Source organism: Sceloporus undulatus, chromosome 6 (genome assembly GCF_019175285.1).
Source record: "Sceloporus undulatus isolate JIND9_A2432 ecotype Alabama chromosome 6, SceUnd_v1.1, whole genome shotgun sequence".
Taxonomy (NCBI): domain Eukaryota; kingdom Metazoa; phylum Chordata; class Lepidosauria; order Squamata; family Phrynosomatidae; genus Sceloporus; species Sceloporus undulatus.
Window position 1 is genome coordinate 114,667,682 of NC_056527.1, and position 25,889 is coordinate 114,693,570.

General features: G+C 44.9%; 3 protein-coding genes and 1 long non-coding RNA gene across 11 annotated transcripts in view; 1 reads left to right on the forward strand and 3 right to left on the reverse strand.

The window, feature by feature from the left end:
* Positions 1-1,124: 1,124 nt before the first annotated feature.
* Positions 1,125-8,875, reverse strand: HOMEZ (homeobox and leucine zipper encoding). 5 transcript variants are annotated; one of them, XM_042476052.1, is made up of 3 exons: positions 5,254-5,339; positions 4,599-4,719; positions 1,125-3,488 (listed from the first exon to the last, which is right to left on the reverse strand). In XM_042476052.1, the coding sequence occupies exon 3, from the start codon at positions 3,424-3,426 to the stop codon at positions 1,903-1,905; it is 1,524 nt and encodes a 507-aa protein (XP_042331986.1). In that variant the 5' UTR covers positions 3,427-3,488; positions 4,599-4,719; positions 5,254-5,339; the 3' UTR covers positions 1,125-1,902. The 5 variants fall into 5 exon arrangements, with proteins under 5 accessions (XP_042331986.1, XP_042331987.1, XP_042331988.1 ...); XM_042476053.1 differs by lacking the exons at positions 4,599-4,719; positions 5,254-5,339 and adding an exon at positions 8,799-8,875; XM_042476054.1 differs by lacking the exons at positions 4,599-4,719; positions 5,254-5,339 and adding an exon at positions 8,347-8,365.
* Positions 8,876-12,080: 3,205 nt separating this feature from the next.
* On the reverse strand, positions 12,081-21,564 carry LOC121935475 (twisted gastrulation protein homolog 1-B-like). Its single transcript, XM_042477042.1, has 5 exons — positions 21,451-21,564; positions 19,203-19,346; positions 17,269-17,368; positions 16,549-16,764; positions 12,081-14,099 (listed from the first exon to the last, which is right to left on the reverse strand). Exons 2-5 carry the CDS (start codon positions 19,314-19,316, stop codon positions 13,879-13,881), a joined length of 651 nt encoding a protein of 216 aa, XP_042332976.1. The 5' UTR covers positions 19,317-19,346; positions 21,451-21,564; the 3' UTR covers positions 12,081-13,878.
* Positions 21,565-21,658: 94 nt separating this feature from the next.
* LOC121935477 overlaps positions 21,659-25,889 on the forward strand; it is a 13,331-nt gene continuing 9,100 nt past the window's right edge. For 3 of the 4 annotated variants that reach the window (XR_006104803.1, XR_006104801.1, XR_006104800.1), the window contains exons 1-3: positions 21,665-21,767; positions 23,316-23,421; positions 25,767-25,860. This is a non-coding gene — a long non-coding RNA (uncharacterized LOC121935477). Of the gene's footprint in view, positions 21,768-23,315; positions 23,422-25,766; positions 25,861-25,889 lie in introns of all 4 variants that reach the window. The other variant, XR_006104802.1, reaches the window with a different exon arrangement.
* PPP1R3E (protein phosphatase 1 regulatory subunit 3E) overlaps positions 24,192-25,889 on the reverse strand; it is a 5,046-nt gene continuing 3,348 nt past the window's right edge. Inside the window, exon 2 of the mRNA XM_042477043.1 lies at positions 24,192-24,841. Coding sequence (XP_042332977.1) covers positions 24,362-24,841 — 480 coding nt within the window. The 3' untranslated portion in view covers positions 24,192-24,361. The remainder of the gene's footprint in view (positions 24,842-25,889) is intronic.

Below are 25,889 nucleotides of genomic sequence, written 5' to 3' on the forward strand. Positions count from 1 at the left end.
ATAATTGAGAAGCTTCCAGTTTTATGGCTATTACGTAATCAGTCCACATGCCAGTCTTTTTTATTTGGCTCCTTGAATATATTTTCAGCAAGTTGTGGTCTTTGAACCAATACACATAGAATTGTACAGGCCATGTGTACATTTTCTCTGTAATTTTCCATTCTCTCACCAATAGAGGTGGGTGTGTTGTGGAGATTCTGTAAAAATCCTTGCAAAAGTCATTGAATAAATGCTTTTAAACTGCAATTAATATTTTTTTGTACAGACTCCTACCTAATACCTCTATAAATTGCCATATCCATCTTGACCATCATGTGTAGCAGTCATGGCTAATTCTAAGAGCTAACAGAAGCTTATTCTCTTCCCCCAGATCTTCTGGTGGATGTTTCATTGAAGGTTTGGGTCTTAAATGTAATGAAGATGGCAAGGAATTAGTAATGCTCCCTGATTTTCTTGCACAGTTTCTACAGGGGAGATATGTGTGCACACCTTCAAGTTTCCTGTCCATTTATGACAACCCCATGAGATTCAGTGGGTTTTCTCAGAGGTGGTTTTGTCAATTCCTTCTTCTGAAATATAGCCTACATCACCTGATATTTGTTGGCAGTCTCCCATCCAAATACTAACCAGGGTTGACCCTGGTTAGCTTCCAAGATAGCCTCTACATTTTACTGTATCTCTTAAGTGATTTAAGTGGAAGGGGAAAGTTATTTTCAGTTCATTGTGTCTTCCAACTAGCATAGACTGCATAAATTACCTCATGAAGAAAGAAATGGAATAAGAAAGGCAGTAACAGGAAAGCTGATGAATCAAGGCACTGATGGAGGAAGCAGTGCTCAGAACAAAGAAAAGTAACATGACATTTACATGAAAAAGAACTTGGAAGACCATGTAGCCCTGCAGTTGGAAGACATAAAAGAATGAGAAGCAAGAAACATACAAAAACAAATAAAAATTATTAGAACACAAACATAACAAAGATTTGGACACATGTCTGCAGACATTATTTTAAACACCAAGGCATCTATAAAGAGTCAAATACTCATATTTATCATTTTTTGAGGGTCAGATTTAAAAAGTGCAGCACAGAAGCAGAAACCCACAAACAACAGAAGGAAAACCAAAAAAGAATGGCTTAGAACTGAAAAGGTTGGAAAGGTGATATCTTTCTCCTCTGGTTTTTTGCAAAACACTTTTACATTTATAAAAATAAAGTACAAAGAATTTTTACTTTGAGAAGCAAATCGTATTTCTTAAATAGAATGAAATAAACTGACCTTAGAGCAGCCAATTTTTGCATGGTGACTGAAAAGGGTATTACAATAGAAGTAGAAACATAAGAAGTCACAAGGATGCCTAGAAAGACTTGAATCTGAGACTATGCAATTATGGTAATTAGGGGAACTATCGAATTATAAATGAAAAGCAGGAGTACCAGCTTTAAAATTCAAGAACAGCAAAATTTGAATATTTAATAGGATTCTAGAAGTAGAAAGCAAATCTGGAATCTATCAGCACAATGAACAGGTATCAACTTGAAAGCTAAATAAAATAAAACCTTCCAGATCTAGCAGACTACCAACAGGGTTCATGCTATAGTCTCTGGAATACGAAAGGATACTGAGAGCTCCATTTCCAGTATCTTTTTAACTCTATGACTGAAGACATAATCACTGAATAACAGGGACAGGACAACTCTTTTAACTTAAAATTTGAAACACAGGAAAAAGATAAGCACATTCTAGAACATGAAAGGTCCCCCAGTGTGGAGCAATGAGAATGGCAGGAGCCTAATGAAGTAGGGACCTCACTCTCAACTTCTTTTCATATTTATTTATCTTCTTGATCCATCCCTGAGACCCATCCACAAACCCCAGAATCTCTAGTATCCACAGAAGAGCCCTAGGCAACCCAATCTTCATCGTCATCATCATTGTTATCATCATCATCATCATCATCTTCTTCCTCCTCCTCTTCATAGTCTTCATAATTCTCTTTTATCATATGTGCTGCCACCTCATCATCTACTTCATCCTCATCCCCCAAGCATACTTCTACTTCACATGGTGCAGGTGAATGTGAACTGAACCACTTTAACACTTGATCAACATCCATACCTGACTCATGACAGAGTGTTGGTATATCATTCTCCTGAAGTTGTAGATGGGTTGCCCAGTAGCGCTCCAGTGGACTTGTGTCTGGATGGTTGCTGTGAAGTGGATGAGGAGGCAGGGAAGAGACAGGCTGTGGACTCTGCCCTGCATTGTCCCGAAACCATTTCAGTTGACCATGTTTAAGGGCATAGCGAGTGTCTCCAAACCATTGGATAATCTCGGCCCGCGGTAGCCCAGTTATCTTCTCCAGATGGTGATAATCTTCTCTTCTGGCCCACTGGTGATGAAGGAAGAAAGACTTTAACACATCCAACTGTTCCTTTGTCTTTCGCCTAGGTTTGCGAAGAACGTCTGAGATGCAACCTGAAGAATGCTGCTGGTCACCCATAGTGTACTGATAGTTCTGAAGGTTGCATGACTCAATAACACTGGTTGTAGCTGTAGTTGTAGTTGACGATGGGGTAGCTTTGACAGAGGAACCAGCTGGAAGAACCACTGGGTGATGCCCACCATTTACTGTAGACACAACAGGCTCTGGTAGCTGAGTGGAGTGTGCAGGGAGTCCCCACGCTACTGTGTGAGCGTTCTCAATCTTATGACCCTGACTGGCAGGCGTAGTGAGTAGGTAAGCGCCAGATGGTGTCTCTTTGGTACTGTGGAGATGCACAGAGGTCCTTGAAGGTTCACAGTTCTCCTGAGCTTTGCTATGGTGGGACAAGGCATTTCCCTTCAGTTTCCAAATATCCTGAGTGATTCTCCCAAGGTCTTCTTTTCCTTGGGCTGTGCTGCAGTGATTTAAGGAATCTATAGAAGACGGCGGGTTCACTAGATATTTATTTGCGTAGGAATCTATAGACGACTGCTGGTTCTCTGGATATTTATTTGAGTAGTACACAGAGGCAGACAACGGTTGCTGGTACTCCTGGTTTTTACAAGATTGGTGCCAGCAGTCAACATCAGTCCCAGCAAGCAGGCAACTAAAATGAAGCTGATCCTGATGGTAGATGAGCCGTGCACGAGTCTCTTCAATCTCCTCAGCGCTCCAGCTAATGCCACAGCGAAGGCGTTGTGCCATGAACCAGGCCTTGACTTTCTCCATGTGCAGGCCATGACGCAGGCAGAGCAAGGCCAGATCGGAAAGGCTGGGGTAGGGGAAGTAGCTGAAGGTTTGCAACAGGTGCTGGTTGCCATCGAGATCACTGGTTTGTGCTGCCTGAGTCCACACCAACTGGAGATCCTCAGATATGGGTGGCAAGCAGATCAAACCTGGAGGTGAGCCAAGACAGCCCGAGGCATCCTTGTTGGGAGGCATGACTGCTGAGGTCTAGAAGAAATCTTCTATCTCTAGGGATCAGCGTCAGTCCCTTAAAACGGCTGGAAAAGAGAAATAAATACAGGCATAAAGGGGGAAAAAAGATATGAATTAAAGGAAAAACAAACAGGAAAAGCTACCAATGAGGGGAAAAAATAAGAGATTGTGGAGAGCAAGTGAATGTGTTGTTTGGTAGAAAACAGAAATACATAACCTCATCTTTCTGGCTGATTTCTCATGGCAGTAGCAAATATTTGTCTAAGCTATATCACTTTATAATGTATATATTTTTAAAATCCTGGACATAGAAAAAACAACGTACCACATCATGGAGCATTCTAGTCTACTTTTCTAGTTCCCTCTACGCATAGATTTGGAAGGACATGTGGAGAGCCACTGTTGTGTGGTATTACTCAGATGCAAGTTCATATCTTCAGTGCCACACACTGTTCTACTATGGTGAACCAACACAGCACAGATTCTCCCTTCCAGAGAGTGTACAAAAATATGTATTTTTATCTGACATATTGAAAATCCTTTTACACCTTTACAGCTCACTTTCAAGATTTTGTGTTTGTTTAGCTCCACAGTGTGTTCTAAAAAGATTTATTCAGTCTCTCAATTCAATTTTCATCTGTTATTGTATTGAGTCCCTCACAACTGGGGTACTTCTTACTACGCCTGTACTTTCTCACATCTGCTCAAGCCTTTGCGACCGAAAACCTTTCAGGATACCACACAGTACAGAAGACCCTCCACATTCGCTAGGGTTCGGGGCACAGGACCACCTCCCCATTAAAGTAGGAAAACTGCAAATTAAAAACTCACTATTTTTGTTAACCTGAGAGAACACCTCTCTGGAAACCTCCAGGTTCTCCAGTGCAACTCTGTGGTCAACATCCACCAGACACTGACCAAAGAATCACACTGGAGAACCTATAAATGCCTAAGAAGTATTTTCTCTACAAATCTCCATCACAACTCTATGGTCAACTTCAGGCAAAGTTGCGCTGGAGGACCTAGAAATGTCTAGAGAGATGGAGCGGTTTCCTGTGAAAGCTGACTCAAGGCATCCAATTTTCTCTGTCTTTTAAACTGGCATCCATTGCTTCATTATGGCTACATTCAGTTTAATCCAATTCGCAAAAGTCAAAAGCCACAAATGGGCCAACCATATTTCGATGTCCAACCATCCGCACAGCCCCAGGAACTTTGAACTGGGCAGGAAAGAAATCCAGACAAAATTTATTGCCAAGCCGCTGCGCTAAGCAGCCAATTTCACTCCCAACAGTCCTGGAAAGAGATGGAAGTGAATTCAGTACAAGCAAATGAAGGCCAGTTTTAGAAAAAAGGCAGGGAAGATTAAGATGCCTCAAGTCAGCATTCCCAGGAAACCCCTCCATCCCAGTTCCTCAAAAAAGCAAAACCAAATTTCCCAAGTTTGGGGGGGAAAGGGTACGGTGTATGCAGCCCCTCAGACTGAGGCTGCGTTCGCACTGTAGGAAATAATCTAGTTTGGCACTGTTTTCACTGCCATGGCTCCATGCTGTGGAATTCTGGGAATGGTGGTTTGTTGTGGCACCAGGTGAAAGCAGTGCAAGCAGTGCCAAACCAGATTACAGTATTTCCTACAGTGCAACTACAACCTTAGTTTACCAGGATGTTATGAAAGCATGCATCCAGCAAAATGGGGCAGAGGATAGCAAATCCAACCTTCCCCTCCCCAAGGAAGGCCCTTCTCCAGAGCCTCCTAACCTTCCAGCCCCTTGTCCTTAGGTCTCCTCGGTCTCCCTTCCAACCCATCACCCTCCAGCCTGGGTACCACACCTTGCTAGCCCTCCAGGCCTCGCAGTTCCTCCTTGCCAAAGCCGAATCCTCTCCCCTCTGCGTCCTGTACTCACTTTTCCCCCAGAAACTCCTCCCCACTTCAGGACTTTTCTTCCTTCTTTCTCTGCCCCTCTGCCTCCCTGCGGTGCACGCTGGGAGAAGGCGGAGTTCCGTGGGCCTGGGAAGCTGTCCCTTTAAGAGGAGCCAGACCCTGGGTTGGTCCTCCGAAGTCTCCATCAGCTTCAGCATCATCTCCTGTTTCCTCTTATCACCTGCTCCTTCAGAGCTGCTTCTCTCGTGCAAACTCTCGCCTGAATGCGAAGCATCAGCTAAAGCTCAACGGAGGCGACTTGGATCCTGGGATCCAAAAAGAGCATCGCGTTTTGCCTTGCGAGACCTTGGGCGAGGCACACTCTCTCAGCCACAGACAATGGCAATGGCACACTCCCCTCTGAAGAAAGTCGCCAAGAAAACCTTATGATAAGGTACCCTTAAGGATGCCATAAGCTGAATCCTGGCTGGACCATGTAAACCCACTGGTGACCTTAGGCAAGTCACACTCTCTCAGCCTCAGAGAGTGGCCATGGCAAACCTTCTCTGAAGAAAGTTGACAAGAAAACCCTATGACTTTAGGGTTGCCATAAGTAAAAAAAATGACCTGGAGGCACACAGCAACAACAATAACAATGGAACTTTAAAATGTTCATTTCCTGGAGTACCACACTCAGCTCGGCCATAGAAACCCACTGGGTGACCATGGGCAAGTAACACTCCCTCAACCTCAGAGGATGATGGCCATGGCAAACCCCCTCTGAAGAAACTTGTCAAGAAAACCCCATGATGGCCTTAGGGTTGTTGTAAGTTGGAAAGGACTTGAAGGCACACAACAACAAGAACAACAACGGCAGCCCACATGTCCCCACATGGCCAGAAAGAGGATGGCCCAGGCTGGCCTGCGTGAATGGCCCTCCAAGGCCATCTGAACTGAGAAAAGACACAAATGGACAAAATGCAGGCCTGTGACTAACATCATCATATCCCCCCCCCTCCTGCGTGGTTTTTAACATCTTTGCCTTCTGAAGAACCCTGTGGAGCTTCAAAAGCTTGCAGAATGCATTTTGGCCCAATAAAGGTATTGCTGTCTTGTGGCTTTTGGATGTTACTGTGCTTTGCTACCTGTCCAACATGGCTACCCCTGGCTATGTTCCCTAAAAATACATATGTAGAGAGATCTTGTAGCACCTTTGAGACTCACTAAAGAAAGAAGTTGGCAGCATGAACTTTTGTAGACTTCAGTCTACTTCCTCAGGTACATTTGGTGAAGATGAAACCTGCCAAGAAAACCTCATGATAGGTTTACCTTAGGTCACCATAACTCAGAAACAATGTGAAGGTGCACAACAACAACAAGTTCACACTTGTGCACACTTGCTCTTTCCACAAACCCCCTCCAGTCTCAGCACCAACACAGATCCATGCATGTTATAAACCCACTGAAAATGATTTGTGTGAACAGTCTCACAGGATCAAGACAAAGTGAAGAGGCCACAGTGATCTGCATGTTCAATAAGTTTGGGTTCATTCAGAAATAACGTGTGATGGCCTCCAAAATCACAGGCGTGTGGAGCAGGTTGCAGTCATTTACTGATGAAGGAAAGATGTTTTGCACTCTAATCTGGTGCATGTTTGCTTAGACATTTTACCTTGCTAAATTCAGTAGAGTTTGCTCCCAATAGGCAATCACAGGATAAGGATTGCAACTTTAGCATGCATTAGGCACAAGGCTCTTAATGTCCAGTTCCAAATGAAGACTGTTGAGTTCCTTCTGGCACAAAGCAAAAGGGTAGCGCTAGACTCTCATTGCCCCAAGCCTCAGCTCTTCTGACTCTGCCCCTAAACCTTCCCCTTTGACACCTCTTTTCCCAGGAGTTGAATTTTAAACCACTGTATAAGTTCCTGGGAGCAAGGAATTGTTGCTGCACTCCAAAGCACCATTCACATTAAGGATGGAAGAACTCTGCCCTTTCTGTCGCACCATTCAACCCATCTTCTGAACCAGGGATAGTCCTGTGGTAGGAGCAGATGTAGCACTGTGCACTTAACCCCGGCACTCCTTCCAACCAGCAGGAAAACACAAGGGATACTTAAGGTCTTGCAAAAAAGGAAGCTGAGGAGGAAATGAACTGAAGCTGGCTCTGTCCCACCAGCCCCAGAAGGCATCGACTGTGAGGGCTGCCCACCTTTTGGCTCTACCTTCCCATTCTTTTCCTCAGCCCTCCTCCTCTCTGTCCTGTTCTGCTAGTCTTCCTCCACAAACTAGCTCCATGCTTCCAACTCACAGCTTCCCTCTTGTGAAGAGACAATAAGACAAGATAAAAGGAAAGTGGAAAGAGCATTCTTTTCTCTCCAGTGTTTCCTCTTCCTATTGCCTTTCCTATTGTCTCTCTTCCAGACAGGGCAGCTTTGGGAAGAGCCAGCAAAGTGCTCTTGTTTTGAACCGACTTCACTTTCTCTTGCCACTGCCATCCCTCTCTGAGGAGGACAAGATGCACCAAGGAGGAGGGGGAAAAAAGCATGCTGTTCAATCACCAGCTCAAAGGGAGGCAAGCAACGGAAGAAGGAGATGGCAGGGAAAAAGAAAGAGAGCGGAAGAGAAAAGAGGGAAGGCAAAGGAAGAAGGGCGAGGGGGAAGGAAATGAATGAGTGGAGAGAAGAGAGGGAAGGCAATGGAAGAAGGGAGAGGGGAAGGAAAATAAAGATAGTGGAGAGAAGAGAGAGGGATAAACGGAGTGTGGAAGAGAAAGAGAGCGAAAGAAAAAAAAAAAAGAAAGCAGAGGAGGAAAACCAGAGATGGAAGAAGAAAGGACTGTGCCAGTGAGGAAGGCAAAGGGAACTGGGAGAAGGAGACATGAAAGGAGAAGGAAGGCAACCTCAACCCGAAGGCACAAGCTGACTAGCTGGACGGGATCTGTCTCGTCATGGTGGCAACTCCCCTGCTAGGAGGAGATGCAAGCGTCTCGGCCAAGGCCCGGAGTAGGCTGGCGTGGAAAGAGAGGGCTGCTCCTCTTTGCAGCCGAGCTCCCCGCCACTCACCGCCGCCTTGGCTCCGTCGCGGGGCTGGCGAGGCTGCTGCTGCTGCTGCTGCTGCTGCTGCTGCAGGGACCGGGTCTTGCCGCCAGTGGCTTCGAGAGGCGGGGCGGCTCCGGGGGCTGGAGGCTCTTGCAACAAGGGCAGGGAGAAGGCAAACCAGGCCACTCGATTCACGTCTTTGGGTTTCAGGCCAAGCAAAACAATGCAGCAAAGGATGCGTCCACAATGGAGAGATAACCCGGTTTGGCAGCCTTTAATTTGTTGTCTGGCTCAAGGCATGGAATTCTGGGAGTTGGAGTTTGTTGTGGGGCCCACAACAAACTCCAACTCCAGAATTCCATAGCCTTGAGCCAGACAGACTAAAAGCTACCAAACCGGTTATCTCTCCAGTGTGGAGGCAGCCAAAGAGGAGCCGGAGCTCCCCCGGTCCCCTGTACCATGGATCCCGACCCTACCTAGAGATGGCTTGCAAGGAGGCCTCTCCCTCTCTCTGCACGCGCTCAGAGGCACGCTCTCCCCGGCTGCATTGTGGCTTCACTCGTTCTAGAACACTTCGGGCGGAAGAGCTTTTGGCCTTTGGCTGCAAAGGGCCCTCCTGAAGTATCCAGGCGATGGATAGAGGCTGCATCTGCACTGCAGGAAGAGTGAGGGTCGACACTGCTTTAACTGCCATGGCTCCCTTCTCTGGAATCCCTCTAGTGACTGTTATGGCTCCAGAGCTCTCTGGCAGAGAACTAGACTAAACATGTCACCAAATTATTGTCTTTTCCACTGAGTTCTTCCTTCTCAGGATGTGTCCAAAGTACGGCAGCCTCAGTCTTGTCATCTTGGCTTCTAGGGTTATTTCTGGCTTGATCTGCTCCAGGGCCCATTGGTTGGTCCTTTTGGCTGTCCATGGCATCCTCAGCACTCTTCCCCAGCATCACATTTCCAATGAGTTGGTTTTCCTCCTATCTTCTTTCTTAACTGTCCAGCTTTCACATCCATCCATGGTAACAGGGAAAATGGTGGCTTGCATGATTCTGACTTTTGTGCTGAGTTATATACCTTTGCATTTTAGGATCTTCTCTAGTTCTTTCATAGCCATTCTCTCCCCATTCTTAATCGTCTTCTGATTCCCTGGCTGCAGTCCCCATTCCAAACAATGTTGGATCCCAGATATGAAAAGTCTTTTACTGTTTCTGTTTCCTCACTGTCTAGTTTGAATGTAAGTTCTCTGTGGTCATTATTCGTGTTTTCTTTATGTTCAGCAATAGATCTGCCTTGGCACTTTCTTCCTTGATCTTCCTTAGTAGTTGTTCCAGGTCTTTGAGGTTCTCTGCTAGTATTATGGGGTCATCTGCGTATCTCAGATTGTTGATGTTCCTTCCCCCTATCTTCACTCCTCCATCTTCTGTGTCCAAGCCTGCTTTCCTTACAATATCTTCTGCATATAAGTTAAACAAGTAGAATGATAAGATGCAGCCTTGTCTGACTCCTTTGCCATTGAGAACCATTCTGTTTCTCCTTCTTCTGTCCTGACAGTAATCCTGTCCCGAGTACAGATGTGTTGGCGCTCCTGTGGCTTTAAGGGCACTCCATAGCCTTTCATGATCTATGCAGCCAAAGGCTTTGCTATAGTCTATAAAGCACACCCTGATTTTCTTTTGGAGCTCCTTGGTAAATCCAGTCCTACACTCATCTATTCTCTTCACCTACAGACTAGTTTCCTATGCCAAACAGGTCTTGCCACTTCTTTTCCGCACACAAAGCCTAGTTCCCAATGCCTTTGTTCACAAGCAACCATAGTTAAAAATGGCCTTGTAACTTCATTTTCATACACAAAGGATTTTATATATGTATAGATTTATTACAATCAACTGATCAAACATACACAAAGCATTTTGAATATGAATTGATGTTCTTGCACACCAAGGGCATATATAGGTACGTCCCTGGCTTCCACTCCACCAAATGCATCTGAGGAAGTAGACTGAAGTCTATGAAAGCTCATGCTGCCAATGTCTTTCTTTCATTTAGTCTCAAAGGTGCTACAAGAGCTCTCTACATACTGATTCTACAGACTAACATGGCTATATCTTTCAATTCTGCCACTGTGGAAAGAATGCAGTTTTGACATCACTTTAAGTGCTGTAGCTCCATCCTATGGAATCATGGGACTTGTAGTCTCACAAGGTCTTTTGCCCTTGGCTACCAGAGTACAGGTGCCTCACAAAACTACAAATCCCAGGAGTCTGTCCAGTTAAAGTGGTGTCAAACTGCATTATTTCTAGTCTAGATGAACTCCTTCCCCTTATCCATCTTTTCCAATGAGTCAGGTTGTCTCAGGTTCAAAACACACTGCAGAAATAATCCAGTTTGAGACCGCTTTAACTGCCCAGGAAATTCTGGGAACTGTAGCTTTTTCTCTGTCAGAGAAACCTAAATGTCTCACAATAAACTACAATTCCCAGGGTTTTCTAGCACTGAGCCAAGGCAGTTAAAGTGGTCTAAAACTAGATTATTTCTGCAGTGTGTTTTGGACCTCAGATACAGCCAAAGTGTGACAGCTTCTGTTTAGTCATTTTGGCAACTGTGTGGAGTTCAGGCTTTATTTACACACAGCCATTTCTTTGTCTCTTTGTGGGCCCTCTTGTATGCTCCTTTGAGGGCATTTTTGTTAGTCTATCCAAAGGGTTCTGGGGGGCAAAAAACTAGTCCCCATCCCTGCTAATGTTGCCCATCCTGCCAAAAAGAATTTTGCAGTTAATAAAAATGCAAGAGTGATGATGCTCTAGGAAAGTGAAGAGTTGAAATTGAATTCTGGGATTTGTAGTTTCATGAACTATTGAGCCTTCTCTGTTGGAAATTTCTGGTGCCACAACAAACTACAAACCCTAGGATTCCATAGGATGGAGTCATGCCAGATAAAGCAGATGTCAAACTGCATTAATTCTGCAATGTGGCAGCAGAAATCCTTGCTGCTTGTATACTTTCAGAATATGTAGTACTTCAAGAATGCTAATTTCCCCAATCCTTACCCTGGTATTGTGGACTTCAACTCTCAGAAGCTCCAGCCATTATGGCAAATGCCCCAGAAGTCCCAAACATCTGAAGAATCAAAGTTTCAGAACCCCTACTTTGCTACATGTTTTTATGTTTTTATTTTTTACTGTGGTTCTCTTTTAACCTTGCTGTGATCCCGCTTCGGTCCACTGGGAGAGGCGGGAAGATAGGAATAAAAATTATTATTATTATTATTATTATTATTATTATTATTACACAACAGTTGCATCTACACTGCAGAATTAATGCACTTTGATGCAGTTTTAACAGCCACGACTCAATGCTATGGAATATTGGGATTTCCAGTTTTGTGCCATATTTAGCCTTCCCTTTCAGAGAACTCTGGTGCCATAACAAACTGCAAATCCCAGAATTCCACAGCACTGAGTCATGGCAGTTAAAGCAGTGTCAGTCTGCATTAATTCTGCAGCTGACATCAGTATAACCACGATTCAGATGGCATGAGATCACAAGAAAGTTTGGATGCCATGAAAAGGCATGACTAGAAGTAATTTTACACGGTTCTTAGCGGTGATTTAAAATTTAGATGCAGAAATTAAATGGTGAATTGTAAACTTTTACCTTTAATGTCTGTCATTTCACTGTAGGGTTTTGTACTCTGTTGTGTTTGCAATGGCCCATGGATAGAAACAATGAATTATCTTGGAATTTGGCAGCTGAGTGAGACAACATAAAGGCAAAAGTGTTTCTTTATTATGTTTAAAGTAGGAGTAAGGCAGTCTGACCTAGGTCTGTAGAAAGCAAAAGGCTTGGGGAGGTCAGAAAGGTCAGGACTGGGAAGAGATCTGAGGTGAGGAGCTTGCCTGGTGACCATAGTGAGAGATCTTTTCTAGGTACAGGATTCAAATTCTGCAGCAGCTAATGAAATGAACTCTCTTCGCTATGACACATCTATGGGGAGCAGTAGGGGATGAAAGGGGTCAGGAGAGCTTGCCTATAAGACAGACCGGGACGGAGAATATAAACAGTCACAATATCCTTGAAAGTGGGAGGGGGGTTTAGAGCCCCAAATAGTCACCTTTTTGAACTACAGTGCCAAGTATCTCCTATGTGGGGGATTCTGGAACATAAAAGGTGGCTTTTCCATGCTCTTGGGAGTTAATAAGTCAACTGCATCGGGAACCTGAGAAAAACCCTGCTCTAAAACACACTGCAGAAATAATCCAGTTTGAGACCGCTTTAACTGCCCTGGCTCAGTGATGGGGAATCCTGGGTACTGTAGTTTGTTGAAGCCTCAGAGCGCTCTGACAGAGAAGGCTAAATGTCTCACAAAACTACAGCTTCCAGAATTTCCTAACATTGAGCCAAGGCAGTTAAAGTGGTCTCAAACTGGATTATTTCTGCAGTGCGTTTTGGACCCTTGTAGACAATAATGATGCCCATAATACAAAAGGGTTCATGAATACCTGCATCTGCACTGCAGAAATAATGCTGTTTGACACCACTTTAATGGTCATGGCACAATACTGTGGAATCCTGGGATTTATAGTTTGTTGTGGGATCAGGGCTCTCTGACAGAGAAAGCCAAATATCTCACAAAACTACAAATCCCATAGGATTGAGCCATGGCAGTATAAGTGGTATCATACTGCATTCTTTTTGCAGGCAAATGCAGCCTAACCACCTTTCAAATCATGGATGGTTCTCTCATTAAGCAACATAAAAAGAGTTATTTCAAGTGGCAGATTCTGGACACTCCAAAAGGGCATCAAATCACTTTATCACTGCTGTGTATTTTTACTACCAGAGATCAGGGAGAGGTGTTTGTAGGACTTCCAGCCTTATGTACCCTACCCTACCCAAATTTTGGCTGGCTTTGGGTAGTATGCCCTTTGACTTGGGTGCCTGGGCACCTAGTGGTTTTGATGTTAGTGAGGTTGCTCCATGTCTTAGGCTGAACTTTAAAGGTGCCATTGAGGTGGGGGGGGGGACTTGACGCAGCACTTTGGGCATCTCCTTTAAAGTGAGGTTAAACTTACAGACAGCATGGTGTAGCAGTTTGAGCACTGGACTACAACTCTGAAGACTCGGGTTCAAATCCCAGCTCAGCCATGTAAACCCACTGGGTGGCCTTGGGCAAGTCACAGCCTCTGAGGATGGCAATGGCAAACCCTCTCTGGACAGATCTTGCCAAGAAAACCCCATGACAGGTTTGCCTCAGGGTTGCCATAAGTCGGAAATGACTTGAAGGCACACAACAATGACAAACCTGGAGTGGAAACACTGCTCCCTGACATGGATGCTACTAGCTGCCACTGTTTGGGTGAGTTTGGGGTGTGCCATTCCCTGCTTTGCCTCAGGCAGCAAAAATGGCTTTGACTAGCCTTGTTCACTGCATTATTCCTCTGAGATAAAAGGGTGATGGAAACAGGAAAGAAGGAAGGGAGGCTGAGGAAGGTTCAGGCAGAGGACAGCCAAGAAGGCTCTGCATGTGTGTATGTGAAAGGAAACATAGAGATAAAAACTGTGTCAGTTACGGCAATTGGAACAAATGGCTTCGGCCCCTCCATAGCCCTGGCAGTCAGGCCCTACACACTGGCAACAGGCGTTGTGGAACCAGCGATAACGCCAGGCTCCCACCGACTGGCAGGCCGTCCGGCATCGGCTCATGGACAGGCACTCATTGAAGAAAATGGACTGGCAAGGTGGTGCTGTGGCATTGAGGCTGTCAGACTCTGGAAGAACCAAACCTGCAAATGAGAAGGGGGAAAGTACATGGTTAGTGTGCCAAGCCCAGGTAATGAGCACAACCACCATCTTTCAAACACCCTTTCACAACTGAGCCAATTCTTTAACTTTACTCATGGCTCTCTCTAGCTTTCCTTTATCTTGTGTCCTCCATCATCTACAAAGAAAGTTATAAGAATGCAACACAAGCTGTGAAAAAATGATAAGGGTAGTCATGATAGCCATGTTTAAATATTTGAAGGGGTGTCATAATGAGGATGGAGCAAGGTTATTTCCTACTGCTCCAGAGACTAGGATACGGAGCAATGGATGCAAGCTCCTGGAAGAGATTCTATCTAAAAATTAGGGAAAACTTCCTAACAGTAAGAGCTGTTCAACAGTGGAACATGCTGCCTTGGCAAGAGGTGGAGTCTCCTTTGGAGGCTTTGAAACAGAGGCTGGATGGGCATCTTTCGGGAATGCTTTGATTGAATTCCTGAATGGCAGGGGGTTAGAATGGATGGCCTTTGGGGTCTTTTCCTACTTTTTGTGACTCTAGACACACTGAAGCAAAGCACAAGAGAACAAATCAACGAGTGTCTCTGTTGCAGCACAAAAACAAGGGGTATATTCACAATGCATAGTTATAGAATTTGAGTCCACTTTAACTCCTATGGCTCTCTAGCAGAGAATTCTAACTACTGCCCCAAACTACAAATTCCCAAGATCTGAAAGACTGAAGGCTTCCCCAAGACAAAACCCATGGTAGTTAAAGTAGAATCACAGTGCTGTGCCTGTGTAGTATGGATACACCAACATGTGAGTCACTTTAGAGAAAAACTAATTTGACATGTCTGTTATCTCAAATCATGGTAGTTCCATGTACCATGTGATTTCCTGGACCTGGAAACTAGTGTGATTTTCTAGATGGTGAGGTCTTTGGCACTGCTAGTTACTCCCCCCCCCCCCCCTTTTAGTCCCCCCCAAACACTCCCTTCTGCTCCGAAAGACATTCAATGTATTTTAAAGGTTGTCTCAGAGTATCCCTACCTCAAGCTGCCAGATTCTTGAAAAAGGCACCAGTGATGGTAGAGAGTGATGTCATTTTTGGTCACCCAAAAAGATGGGTGCCAGAACTCCAGAACAAAAGCCAGCGTGGTGTAGTGGTTTGAATGTTGAACTATGACTTGGGAAACCAGAGTTCAAATCCTTGTTTGGCCATGGAAACTCATTGGGTGACCTTAGGCAAGTCACACCCTCTTAGCCTCTGAAGGAGGCATTGGCAAAAGCTCTTCTGAACAAATCTGCTAAGGAAACTCTGTGATAGTCTTGCCTTAAGACCTCCCTAAGTTGGAAACAATTTGAAACAAAGCTACTATTGCTTGAAGGCATACAGCAGCAAGAACTCCAGAAATGGCGCAAATAGGGTGATTAAGCTTTCTAGGTTCTGGAGCATGACCAACCTTGCAATAAAAGTTCAACCACTAGTCTTGTCATCTTTTTAGTAAAGAAGGGCATCATCATGTCCTTTGTCTCAGTTGCTAAAATGTTTTGGGTTGGCTCTACTTAATCCTTCTATAATCACTTGCTTCTACAGACTGGTGAAGAAAGATAGGGTCCATGGACAGTTTGAGTTCCTTTTGCATCTCTACTTCCCCTGTTGAAAGTAAGTTAGGCCCAGTACAGATGGGCTGTTTGCGATGATATTAGGGCTCGATAAGGTGCAGCATCCATATGCGCCGAGTCCTAATATTGGCACCCTTACGTCACAAGGCTGCGGCCCCATCCACACAGGGTGCAGCCTTGTGACGTAAGGGTGCCCGAGTGTCCAAATGGCTCTGAGTGGAAGAATTGTCATAGGGCTGCGTTGTAGCACTTATGACGCCTCAAAAAAGGAGCCGCCTAGAGCAGCTCCTTTTTGAGGGTGTGTCTGTGCTGCAGCATGCGGATGCTGCAGCACAGATGCGGGGCTTACAGAGATGGCTTCTAGCCGCCCGTCTGTACTGCCCTAGTCTCAAAGGTGCTACAAGATCTCTCTACGTACTGATTCTACAGGCTAACACGGCTATATCTTTGAATACTTCTCCTGTTGTTGGTGTGTACCGTCAGGTCAGTTCTGACTGATGGTGACCCTAAGGCAAACCTATTTGCTCAGAGGGGGTTTGCCTTTGCCTTTCTGTCGGGAATGCTTTGATTGTGCATTCCTGCATGGCAGGGGGTTGGACTCGGTGGCCCTTGTGGTCTCTTCAACTCTCTGATTCCTCTGAACTAGAGAGTATGACTTGCCTAAGGTCACCCAATGGGTTTCCATGACTGATCAGGGATTCGAACCCTGGTCTCCAGAATCGCAGTCCAATGCTCTAACCACTACACTACACTGGCATGCTGATGCATATTCTTTCTCTACTTCTTAAATGTCCTGGAATCCTCTTCCAACACCAGGCCTTCCCATTCTTCACCGGGTGTACCTACCTGTGTGTGGACCCAGCAAGAGGTGGTCTGTCTCTGCATGGTTCTGCTTCATTTCTTCCTCCACCGGCAGGGTCAGGATGCTCCAGCCCATGGGAGAGTCATTGTCAGAGATGGCCGTGAGCGCCCGGAAAAGAGATGGCACTGGAGACATCAGATTGTGCATGGAACTTCGCTGGGCAGGGCGAGGGGCTGCGAAGGGGCGCTCATCACACAGCCCTTGGAAGGAGAAAAGCCAAGTCAGAGTTCCTCCTTGGTATGGTTGCCAGGTCTCAGGGCTTACCCTGTCTTCTCTAGGGCAAAGTCTCAGGGTGAGAGTACTACCTTAGAATTCCAAAATTAGACTTTGTGTTGTCTTTTAAAATTTTTAAAGAGCTGTTCGACAGTAGAACACACTCCCTTGGAGTGTGGTGGAGTCTCCTTCTTTGGAGGTTTTTAAACAGAGGATGGATGGCGACCTCTTAGTGGTGCTTTGATTGTGAGTTCCTGCATGGCAGGGGATTGGACTAGATAGCCTTTGAGTTCTCTTCCAACTCTAGGATTCTATGATTCTATACCAACTGAGGGATTCTGGGAACAGTATTCCAACAATAACATGCCTATACCCCATTTCAACCTCTGTTTTGTCCCTTGCAGACTCTGTGTATACAACAATACCTTGTTGTATGCATTAATATATGCCAGTTAGGGACAAAGGCTCAGCCACCCCTGGATTTTGCTTACCTACACATTCGCAGCAGGATTCCCAGAGATTGCCCAGGCAAAAGGCACATTCTTGGCAGCATGAACAACCAGCACGGTTGGCTTCACACTGGCACACCTCCTGCAAAGAGATACCAGGTAAAGGTGTTATAATAATCTTTCCCTGTTTTCCTAAGGTAGTCACACAGAAATGCCAAAAAAACCATCTTTGGTTAGTCCTTGGATGAGAGACCACCAAGAATATCAGGTGATGTAGGCTCTATTTAAGAGGAAGGAACCGGTGAAACCACCTCTGAGGATTCCTTGCCTAAGAAAACCCTATGAAATTCATGGGATTGCCATAAGTCAACAGGTGACTTGAAAGCACACACACACACAGACACCAAAGAAAATTGTTAATCACACAAACTCATGGTTACTCTTTCAAGAGAAGGAGACTTCCTGCTGGTTCTTTGCATGATGCTCTTCTCAATGAGCTATGGATGGATAATTCTGGCTGCATCCACACTGCAGAAATAATCCAGTTTGACACCACTTTAACTGCCATGGCTCAATGACATGGGATTCTGGACTGGAACATGGCTTTGGTGTGGCTTCTGGACTCTTAGGACGCATGCATCATTTAAACAGCCTATCTCCAAAGTGACCCGAAGCAGCTTTATTTTGGCCTGTCTGTACAGGGCCCAATTGTCTCACAAGACTACAAATCCCATGATTATACAGCATTGAACGAAGGCAGTTAAAGTGGTGTCAAACTGGGTTATTTCTGCAGAGTGGTTACAGCATGTCTGATCTCTGGATATGATTGGGTCATCAGTCTCACCCAGTGTGAAGATGCAAGGGTTAGCTGTCTCTTGAATCTCTCTGAACAGAAACTGGGTTTATCTGCTCCTAGAAAACCCAAAGCAGTGGCACATTCAGCCACAAATGTGTTCACTCCACTGATGGTAGGAGTTGCATAGAAAGCAGAACCACTGGTCTCATTTAGCTCAGGACTGGCAGCACCCATCCAGGACTTTGCCTGCAGTGCTGAAATGAAGCAGTTTGTTTTACCTGGCATGGCTCAATGCTATGGAATTCTGGGATTTGTAGTTTTGTAATAATAATAATAATAAGAATAAGAATAAGAATTTGTTTTATTTATATACCGCTATTCCAAAGATCATAGCAGTGAACAGCAAGTAAGCTAATTAGCAAGTAAGCTAATTTGCCCCCAACAGTCTGGGTACTCATTTTAGCGACCTCCTCGGAAGGATGCAAGCCTGAGTTGAGCTTGGGCCCTTTTGCTGGTCTTGAACTCGCAACCTTGTGGTTTTGAGTGAATGGCTGCAGTACAGGCATTTAACCACTGCGCCACCAGGGCTTGATGTAAGATATTTAGCCTTCCCTCTGTCAGTGAGTTCTGGCATCCCACCAAACTACAAACCCCATAATTCCATAGCTTCGGGCCATGGCAGTTAAAGTGGTGTCAAACTGCATTATTTCTATAGTGCGCATACAGCCCAAGTTTTCAGGCACAAACTTTCCCCCTATCTCTTCTTAGGCTGCATCCACACTGGAGAAATAACCTGGTTTGGCACCGCTTTAAGTGGCCTGGCTCAAGGCTATGGAATTCTGGGAGTTGGAGTTTGTTGTGGGGCCCAGAGCACATGCCAAACCAGGTTACTTCTCCAGTGTGGATGCAGCCCCAGTGATCCTTGTTATCTTCTGTCTCCCATCTAAATATTAATTAGATCTGACTTGGTTACCTTCCAAAAACATGAGATCAGGTTTGCCCGGAGTAATATGCTAAATATTCCATCATCTCAAGTAACTGTTTTTGGCTGCTAGCCACTGCATTGAACCACCTATTTTAACTTGGAGGAGTTAGAGGCATGCCTAGAAAAAATGCTTCAGTAGTCTGCAGGTCTCCAGACAAATTTGAGGTGTGGGCATTGCCCCTCCTGGCATCTCACCTGCAGCAGGCATTTACTGACGTCGCTGGCACAGAGGGCTTTATTGCAGCCGTGGGCAGGGGAGGCCATGGCCCATGTTGCTGCCACCAAAACCCAGATCACACTATGGGTCATCGCTAAAGTGTTTGGATGGGGCCAACGCACCTAGAAGGGAATCAGAGGTGAAAAGGAGAGCCAACTATGATCATTTACAAATGCCCACCAAGAAGAAAAAAACCCAAAGAGTCTTATAGCATCTTTACAACACAAGTGGGAATCATGTGGCCCTCCAGATATAATTGTACTGTAGCTCCTAGCATTTTACACAACTGGCTGTGCAAACTAGGGGCTGCTGGGGGTGGTAGTCCAACAACAGCTGGAGAGCTGCATGATTCCCACTCCTTCTTTCCAGTATTGCAGGATTATTACTTCAGCCTAAACCCTTCCCCAATGTAGGGTTGAGCAACTTGTGATCCTCTAAATCAGTGGTCCCCAAACTGTGCCCTTTAAGAGAATTTTGGACTTCAGCTCCCAGAAATCTCAGCCATATTGACCTGAGATTCTGAGATTCTGGGAGCTGAAGTCCAAAATCTCTTAAAGAGCACAATTTGGGGACCACTGCTCTAAATGATGGCAGAGTACAATCCCCATCATTCCCGGCTGCTGAGAACTGCAATCCGCCCAATTCAGGAGGGCCACAAGATTACTACAGGCTGAGTCTCCCTTATCCAGAATTCCCAAATCCAAAATATTTCAAGCCCCAATTTTTATTCCCTATGGGGGGGGGGGGGCTGAGATAGTGACACCTTTGCTTTCTTATGCTCCAGTGTACATAAGCTTTGTTTCATGCACAAAATTATTTAAACAGTTGTACAAAATTACCTTGAGGCGATGTGTAGAAAGTATATATGAAACAGAAATGAATTTTGTGTTTAGACTTAGGTCCCATCACAAAGATATCTCATTACAGATGTATTTGCAAGAGACCCAGCGTGGCTCAGTGATCTGAGTGTTGGACTATGGCTCTGGAGGCCAGGGTTTGATTCCCAGCTTGTCCATGAAACCCACTGGGTGACCTTGGGCAAGTCACACTTTCTCAGCCTCAGAAAGCAATGGCAAACCTCCTCTGAACAAATCTTGCCAAGAAAACCTCATGATAGGCTCACCTTCAGGTTGCTATAAATTGGAAATGCCACAACAGCACAATGTCTATGCAAATTCAGGTATTCCAAAACTTTGGTCCCAAGCCTTTTGGATAAGGGAGAGTCAACCTGTACCATCCTTATTATATGATTCAGCAACCCACCCGTCTAGTGTGTATCCTCATGTATAAGTCTAGAAATTTAAGTCAAAACACTGACCCAAAAACCTCTGAGTCGACTTATCCAAGGGTCAAGGTAAGTACTGTAGCTTAACTCTTATTTAAAAGAAGGAGCCATCTCCAGGTGAAAAGCAAGAATATAATCTGAGAAGCACCAACCCCCTTGACTCTCTCATCCATTCAGTCTAAGTGCAAAGAGTTATGTCTGCTGGGATTTTGTAAGTTCTTTGACGTTGTTTTGCTTTGCTTCATCCTATAAATCCTTTGCTATATGCCCCTAATTTTTACCCTTGACTTATTCACTGGTCATAGCAAAAATCCATAATTTTGGCCCCTAAACGTGGCCTTGACTTATAGATGAGATCGAATTATATAGACGGGTATCTGTATGCAGAGGGGCCTTGTCGCACCATTGAGAGTAACTGAAAGAAGTCAATGGTCCCAACTTTCTGAGGCTGGAGTCCCTTTTCTCAGATGCCTGGCTGAGATGCATCTGTGGAAGTGGGCTCAGGTCTACCAAAGCTCAGGCTACTACCAACTTCTTTCTATCAGTTAGACTCAAAGGATGCAATAAGGGCCGTTGGCATACTGATCGTCCAGGCTTTCTGCATCTTTGAATTCTTCCATCATCTATCTATCAGTCTGTCTTTTCCATCCTTTTCTCCTTTGAGTCTGTTTCATGTTTGCCATTAGCCAAGTGATCTGGCTGCATCCACACCGGAGAGATAACCTGGTTTGGCCCCGCTTTAACTGTTCTAGCTCAAGGCTATGGAATTCTGGGAGTTGGAGTTTGTTGTGGGCCCAGAACGGAGCCTTGAGCCAGAAAAAGAGTTGAAGCGGTGCCAAACCGGGGTATCTCTTAGGTGTGGATGCAGCCAGAGTTGGGAAAAGAACTGCCCTCCTCCCTCCCAATTCGAAAAAAGAAGTGAAATCTCTGGAAGCGATTACCTGGGGAGTTTAGGGAGAATGGGGGGCCTCTTCCAAGCCCAGGCACACTCCCCCACTTTCTTTTCTCCCTTTCTGTCCGACGGAGGGAAAAGAAGGAGGGATCTGAGCAGAGAGAGAGAGTGAGCGAAGAGGAGGAGGAGGAGGAGGGAAAGGAATTTGGATGGAGAGAGAGAGGGAAGGGGGATGGAGGAGGGGAGGAGGAGGAGAGCAAGAGAGGCAGAGAAGGGAGGAAGAAGGGGCAGCCTTTGCTCTGGGGTCCCCCACCCCTTGAGTTTCCAAATGCTCCTTTGGCTCCCCCGAAGGGACTTATTCTGAAAGTAAGCATTACTAATTTGGAACATTGTTGGGAAAGCAGCATGGCAGAAGATGCTCTCTCTCTCTCTCCCCCTTCCTTCCTTCCCTCTTTCCTTGACTGCTTGCATGCCAGCCTCCCTTTTTACAGCCTCTTCTGCTTTATGCCTGCCTGCCTGCCTGCCTCCCTTTTCTTGCATGCCTACCATTCTGCCATCCTTGCCTTTTTACAGCCTCTTCTGCCTTCATATTTTCCTTCCTTCCTTCCCTGTCTGCCATCCTTCCCTTTTTACTGCCTCTTCTGCCTTTAAGCTTCCCTGCCTGCCTACCTGCCATCTTTGCGTTTTTACAGCCTTTTTTCACTTTATCCTTCCCTTCCTTCCTTCTTTCCTCCCTCCTTCCATTCTTCTGCCCTTGCCTTTTCCCATTTTGCTTTCTGCAACTCCTTTCTCCCATGCCCATCTCTTTTGTCTCTTGTCAGGCTCACATGCCCACTGTATTGCCTTTTTCTCATCTTTCTTATCTCTTCTTTCCAGTTCGCTCACTCCATATTGATGCTGTTCAGTTTCCTGCAACTGTCTATCCTATCTTTAACACAAGTAACTTTTGCTAGACCCACATTCCCTCTCAAGTAAGGCTGCATCTACACTGGAGAAATAACCCGGTTTGGCACCACTTTAATTTGTCTGGCTCAAGGCTATGGAATTCTGGGAGTTGCTAAAATTGTGGGCCAGAAGATGCCCTTTTTTGGTCTCTTTCTCCTTCATTACTGTACTATAAACTGACTAGTCTTGTAAGTCTGTCGCTTAGAAAGTGCTCCAAAGCAAAGATATTGGAAACCTTGCAAATCCACCATGCTGCAACATGTCTTGTTGTGTCAGCAGTCCTGTTGAAAAATGACAACTCTTTGGGCATCTCAGCCTTGTTCTCATCTTTCTACTGGGCTTCTTTTGATTCAAGGGATTGCAGCCCATATTTGAAATCTCCATTGATCATGTTCATGGTTCATGTCTGGTGTTCAGCCATGTATACAAGAGGTCCACTAGCATTTAAAATCATCTCAATCTTTGTTTTCCCTCTGTTTTATTTCTTTGGTTTTTTGAGACAATTCATCCTTCTGGCTTTATTGATACAAACATTAATGTAAACTTTCTTTCACTGATGGCATGTCATGGTTACATAGAAGAGCAAAAGCACATCATGCCAAATCCAATATCTGTCTAAACCCAGGGTATACGAAGTAATCTCATGATTCTTATGAATCTTTCCCTCCCAAAGTTTTCAACCAGGCAAACCTCAGCTCCGATGTACCACTGACTAGTATAGAAATATTTTAACAACTACAGATGCTGAATATCATCCATACACTTTTGGACTATTTCACTGGAGACCTTTCTTGTTGGAAAAGCTCATTGACACCGTTGTACATTAATTTGGAACAAGCGTCGATTTGTTTTCCATCAAGGGACAGATTGCAAAACTACATATCCATTTTCCAGAATAAAACTGGCTGCCAATTTCATGCATAACCTAACCTTTTTTTCCTTCTTCTCGCTTTTATTTCTCTATTTGAGAGAGATAAAAAAGGTCAGGTATGAAGCAGCCCACACTATCTGGAGAAGAACATGCACAAGAAATAACATGTGTCACATTTTTAAAAAAGCAGCTAGTTCAGAGAAGGTAAGATGAAATAACAATACAAACACAAAACATTCATAATTCCACATTCCCCATGTATTCATACAGGAGGATGAGAGGAATAAATAGCATATGTGTGAATGAATATTCTGAATGATACCCAATGTTTTTAGTGTGATCCAGGACATGGGGACATAAAGAGATCCATCTGTCAATGGCAGTGGAAAATGTCCATCTTTCTTTTCATCTCTTCCTTCCTTCTTTTCTTCCTTGTCCATTTATCTTATTCAATCTCACATTAAGGCACCATTAGGACTTAGATCCAGGATAGCCGTAGGACAATAGCTCTCCACACGAGCCTGTTCACATTTACAGATATTCAAGGGGAGGCCCTTCTCTTGGGGGGCATCTACACTGTGGAAATAATTCAGTTAATTATTTGAACTGGGATTTGTAGTTTGGTGTATATTAAGCCTGGAGAAGAGAGAGCTAAGAGAGGATATGATAGCCATGTTTAAATATTTAAAGGGGTGTCATATTGAGGAGGGAACAAGCTTGTTTTCTGCTGCTCCAGAAACTAGGACATAGAGCAATGGATGCAAACTACAGGAAAAAGAGAGTCCACCTCAACATTGGATAGAACGAACTGTTTGACAGTGGAAGACACTCCCTCAGAGAATGGTGGAGTCTTCTTCTTTGGAGGTTTTTAAACATGGCCATCTGGGGATTGGGGTACTTTGATTGTGTATTCCTGTATAGCAGAATAGGGTTCAACTGGATGGCTCTTGGAGTCTCTTCCAACTCTATGGTTCTGTGATGCAATCTATTGCAATCTATCACACTCTCTTATTCCTTGGGCTCCAGGCAAATCATACTAAAGCAGACTTTTAATAAGTCTCTCCTTATACCCTGTCCTTTCCTTGGCTTTTTAACTTTTCCTCCTCCTCCTACACCCTGCTATTTTGGGGATGGACATAATCTCTTATAGGAAGTGTATCCATCCCGTCTCACAGCAATCGTGAGTCGGACTGGGGGGCTCATCTTCCTCATCCACGCAAGGCGGGGGGCGGAAGGAATAGTTGCGCCCCTGGTTATTGTCCCAGAACTCATTCCCACCCACAAGGTAGCATAGTGCAAACTCCAGGAAGACCCCTGGCGGGAGAGGTACAGGCAGAAGAAGGCGGAAGGCAAAGCGGTCAGCGTGGTCCCGGCCCCGGCCTGCAGGCGCGGCGTAGGAGGCCCGGGCTTCGTGTCGTGTGGCCCAGGAGTCCCACGTGTAACGCACAGAGACCCGTTTCTCGTAGGCCAAGTTGAGCACGCGGATGGTGCCAGACACACAGGAACCCTCAGCCCGGGCTCCTTCTAGCAGCACACATTGGGCCAGGAGGCGTTGCGAGAAATCCGGCAAGCTCAGGGGGTCCGGGAAGGTGGGTTCTAGCAGGCACCGTAGACTCAAAGGATCCTGAGGATAGGAATGAAAGGGAGGATATGAGAATTAGAAAACAAACCCCAAACAAGCATGGCAACTTCCTTAGAATTAAAAGGGCTCCCTTAATTCTGCCCACCAGCAGGAATTATAGGGATTGTAACCCCCCAGACATAGAAGGAAGACTGAAGATAGGAGGAAGGAACATCAGTGGTCTAAGATATGTGGATGACACCATTCTACACCCCTTTAAATATTTAAACATGGCATCACAGACATGGAACAATCACTAAAAAAACTCAAAGAAGAAAGTGCAAAGGCAGGACTAACACTAACAATTTAAAACAAAAATAATGACCATGGAAGATTTATATAAACACAACTTAGATAACGATAAAATCAAAATAGTTAAAGATTTCTGTTTGGATCAAAATTAAGATAATATAGAAGAAAAAGAAATTCCTGCCCAGGAAGGAAGTAAAATAGTGGGTTTGGAAAAGAAACAGTAATGTGTGTGGTGGGGAAGAAATTGGAAAGGATGTAAGATGTAAGAAGGAACATAGATGAGTTATAGAGGCCACAAGTAGGAAGAAGAGAATAAAGGGGAAAAAGAAGGAACTGTAAAAAATGGAGTGCGAGGCGAGGGAGAGACCAAAGGATATAAAGGGAAATTAAGCATGGTGGAGGGCAAAACTAGAAACTAGAAGGATACTGATGTGGAGAAAAGTTATTGGTGGACAGGAAGATAAAAGAATTAGAACCTGGGAGGTTTACAAAAAGAAAACTACTGTGGGTCCTTGGTATTTGCTGGGGTTTGGTTCCAGGACCCCTGCGGATACCAAAATCTGTGGATGCTCAAGTCCAATTAAATACAACGGCATAGTAAATTAGTGCCCCTTATATAAAGTATAAAATCAAGAATTGCTTTTGGTATTTATTGATTTTTAAAAATATTTGCAAGGTATGGATGCTTGAATCGGTGAATTAAAAATCTGTGGATACAAAGGACTGACTGTAGAAGGATGAAGAAAGGTGAGAAGGAGGAAAAAAGGCAGGTAAGTGAGATGATGGATGAAGGGAAAGA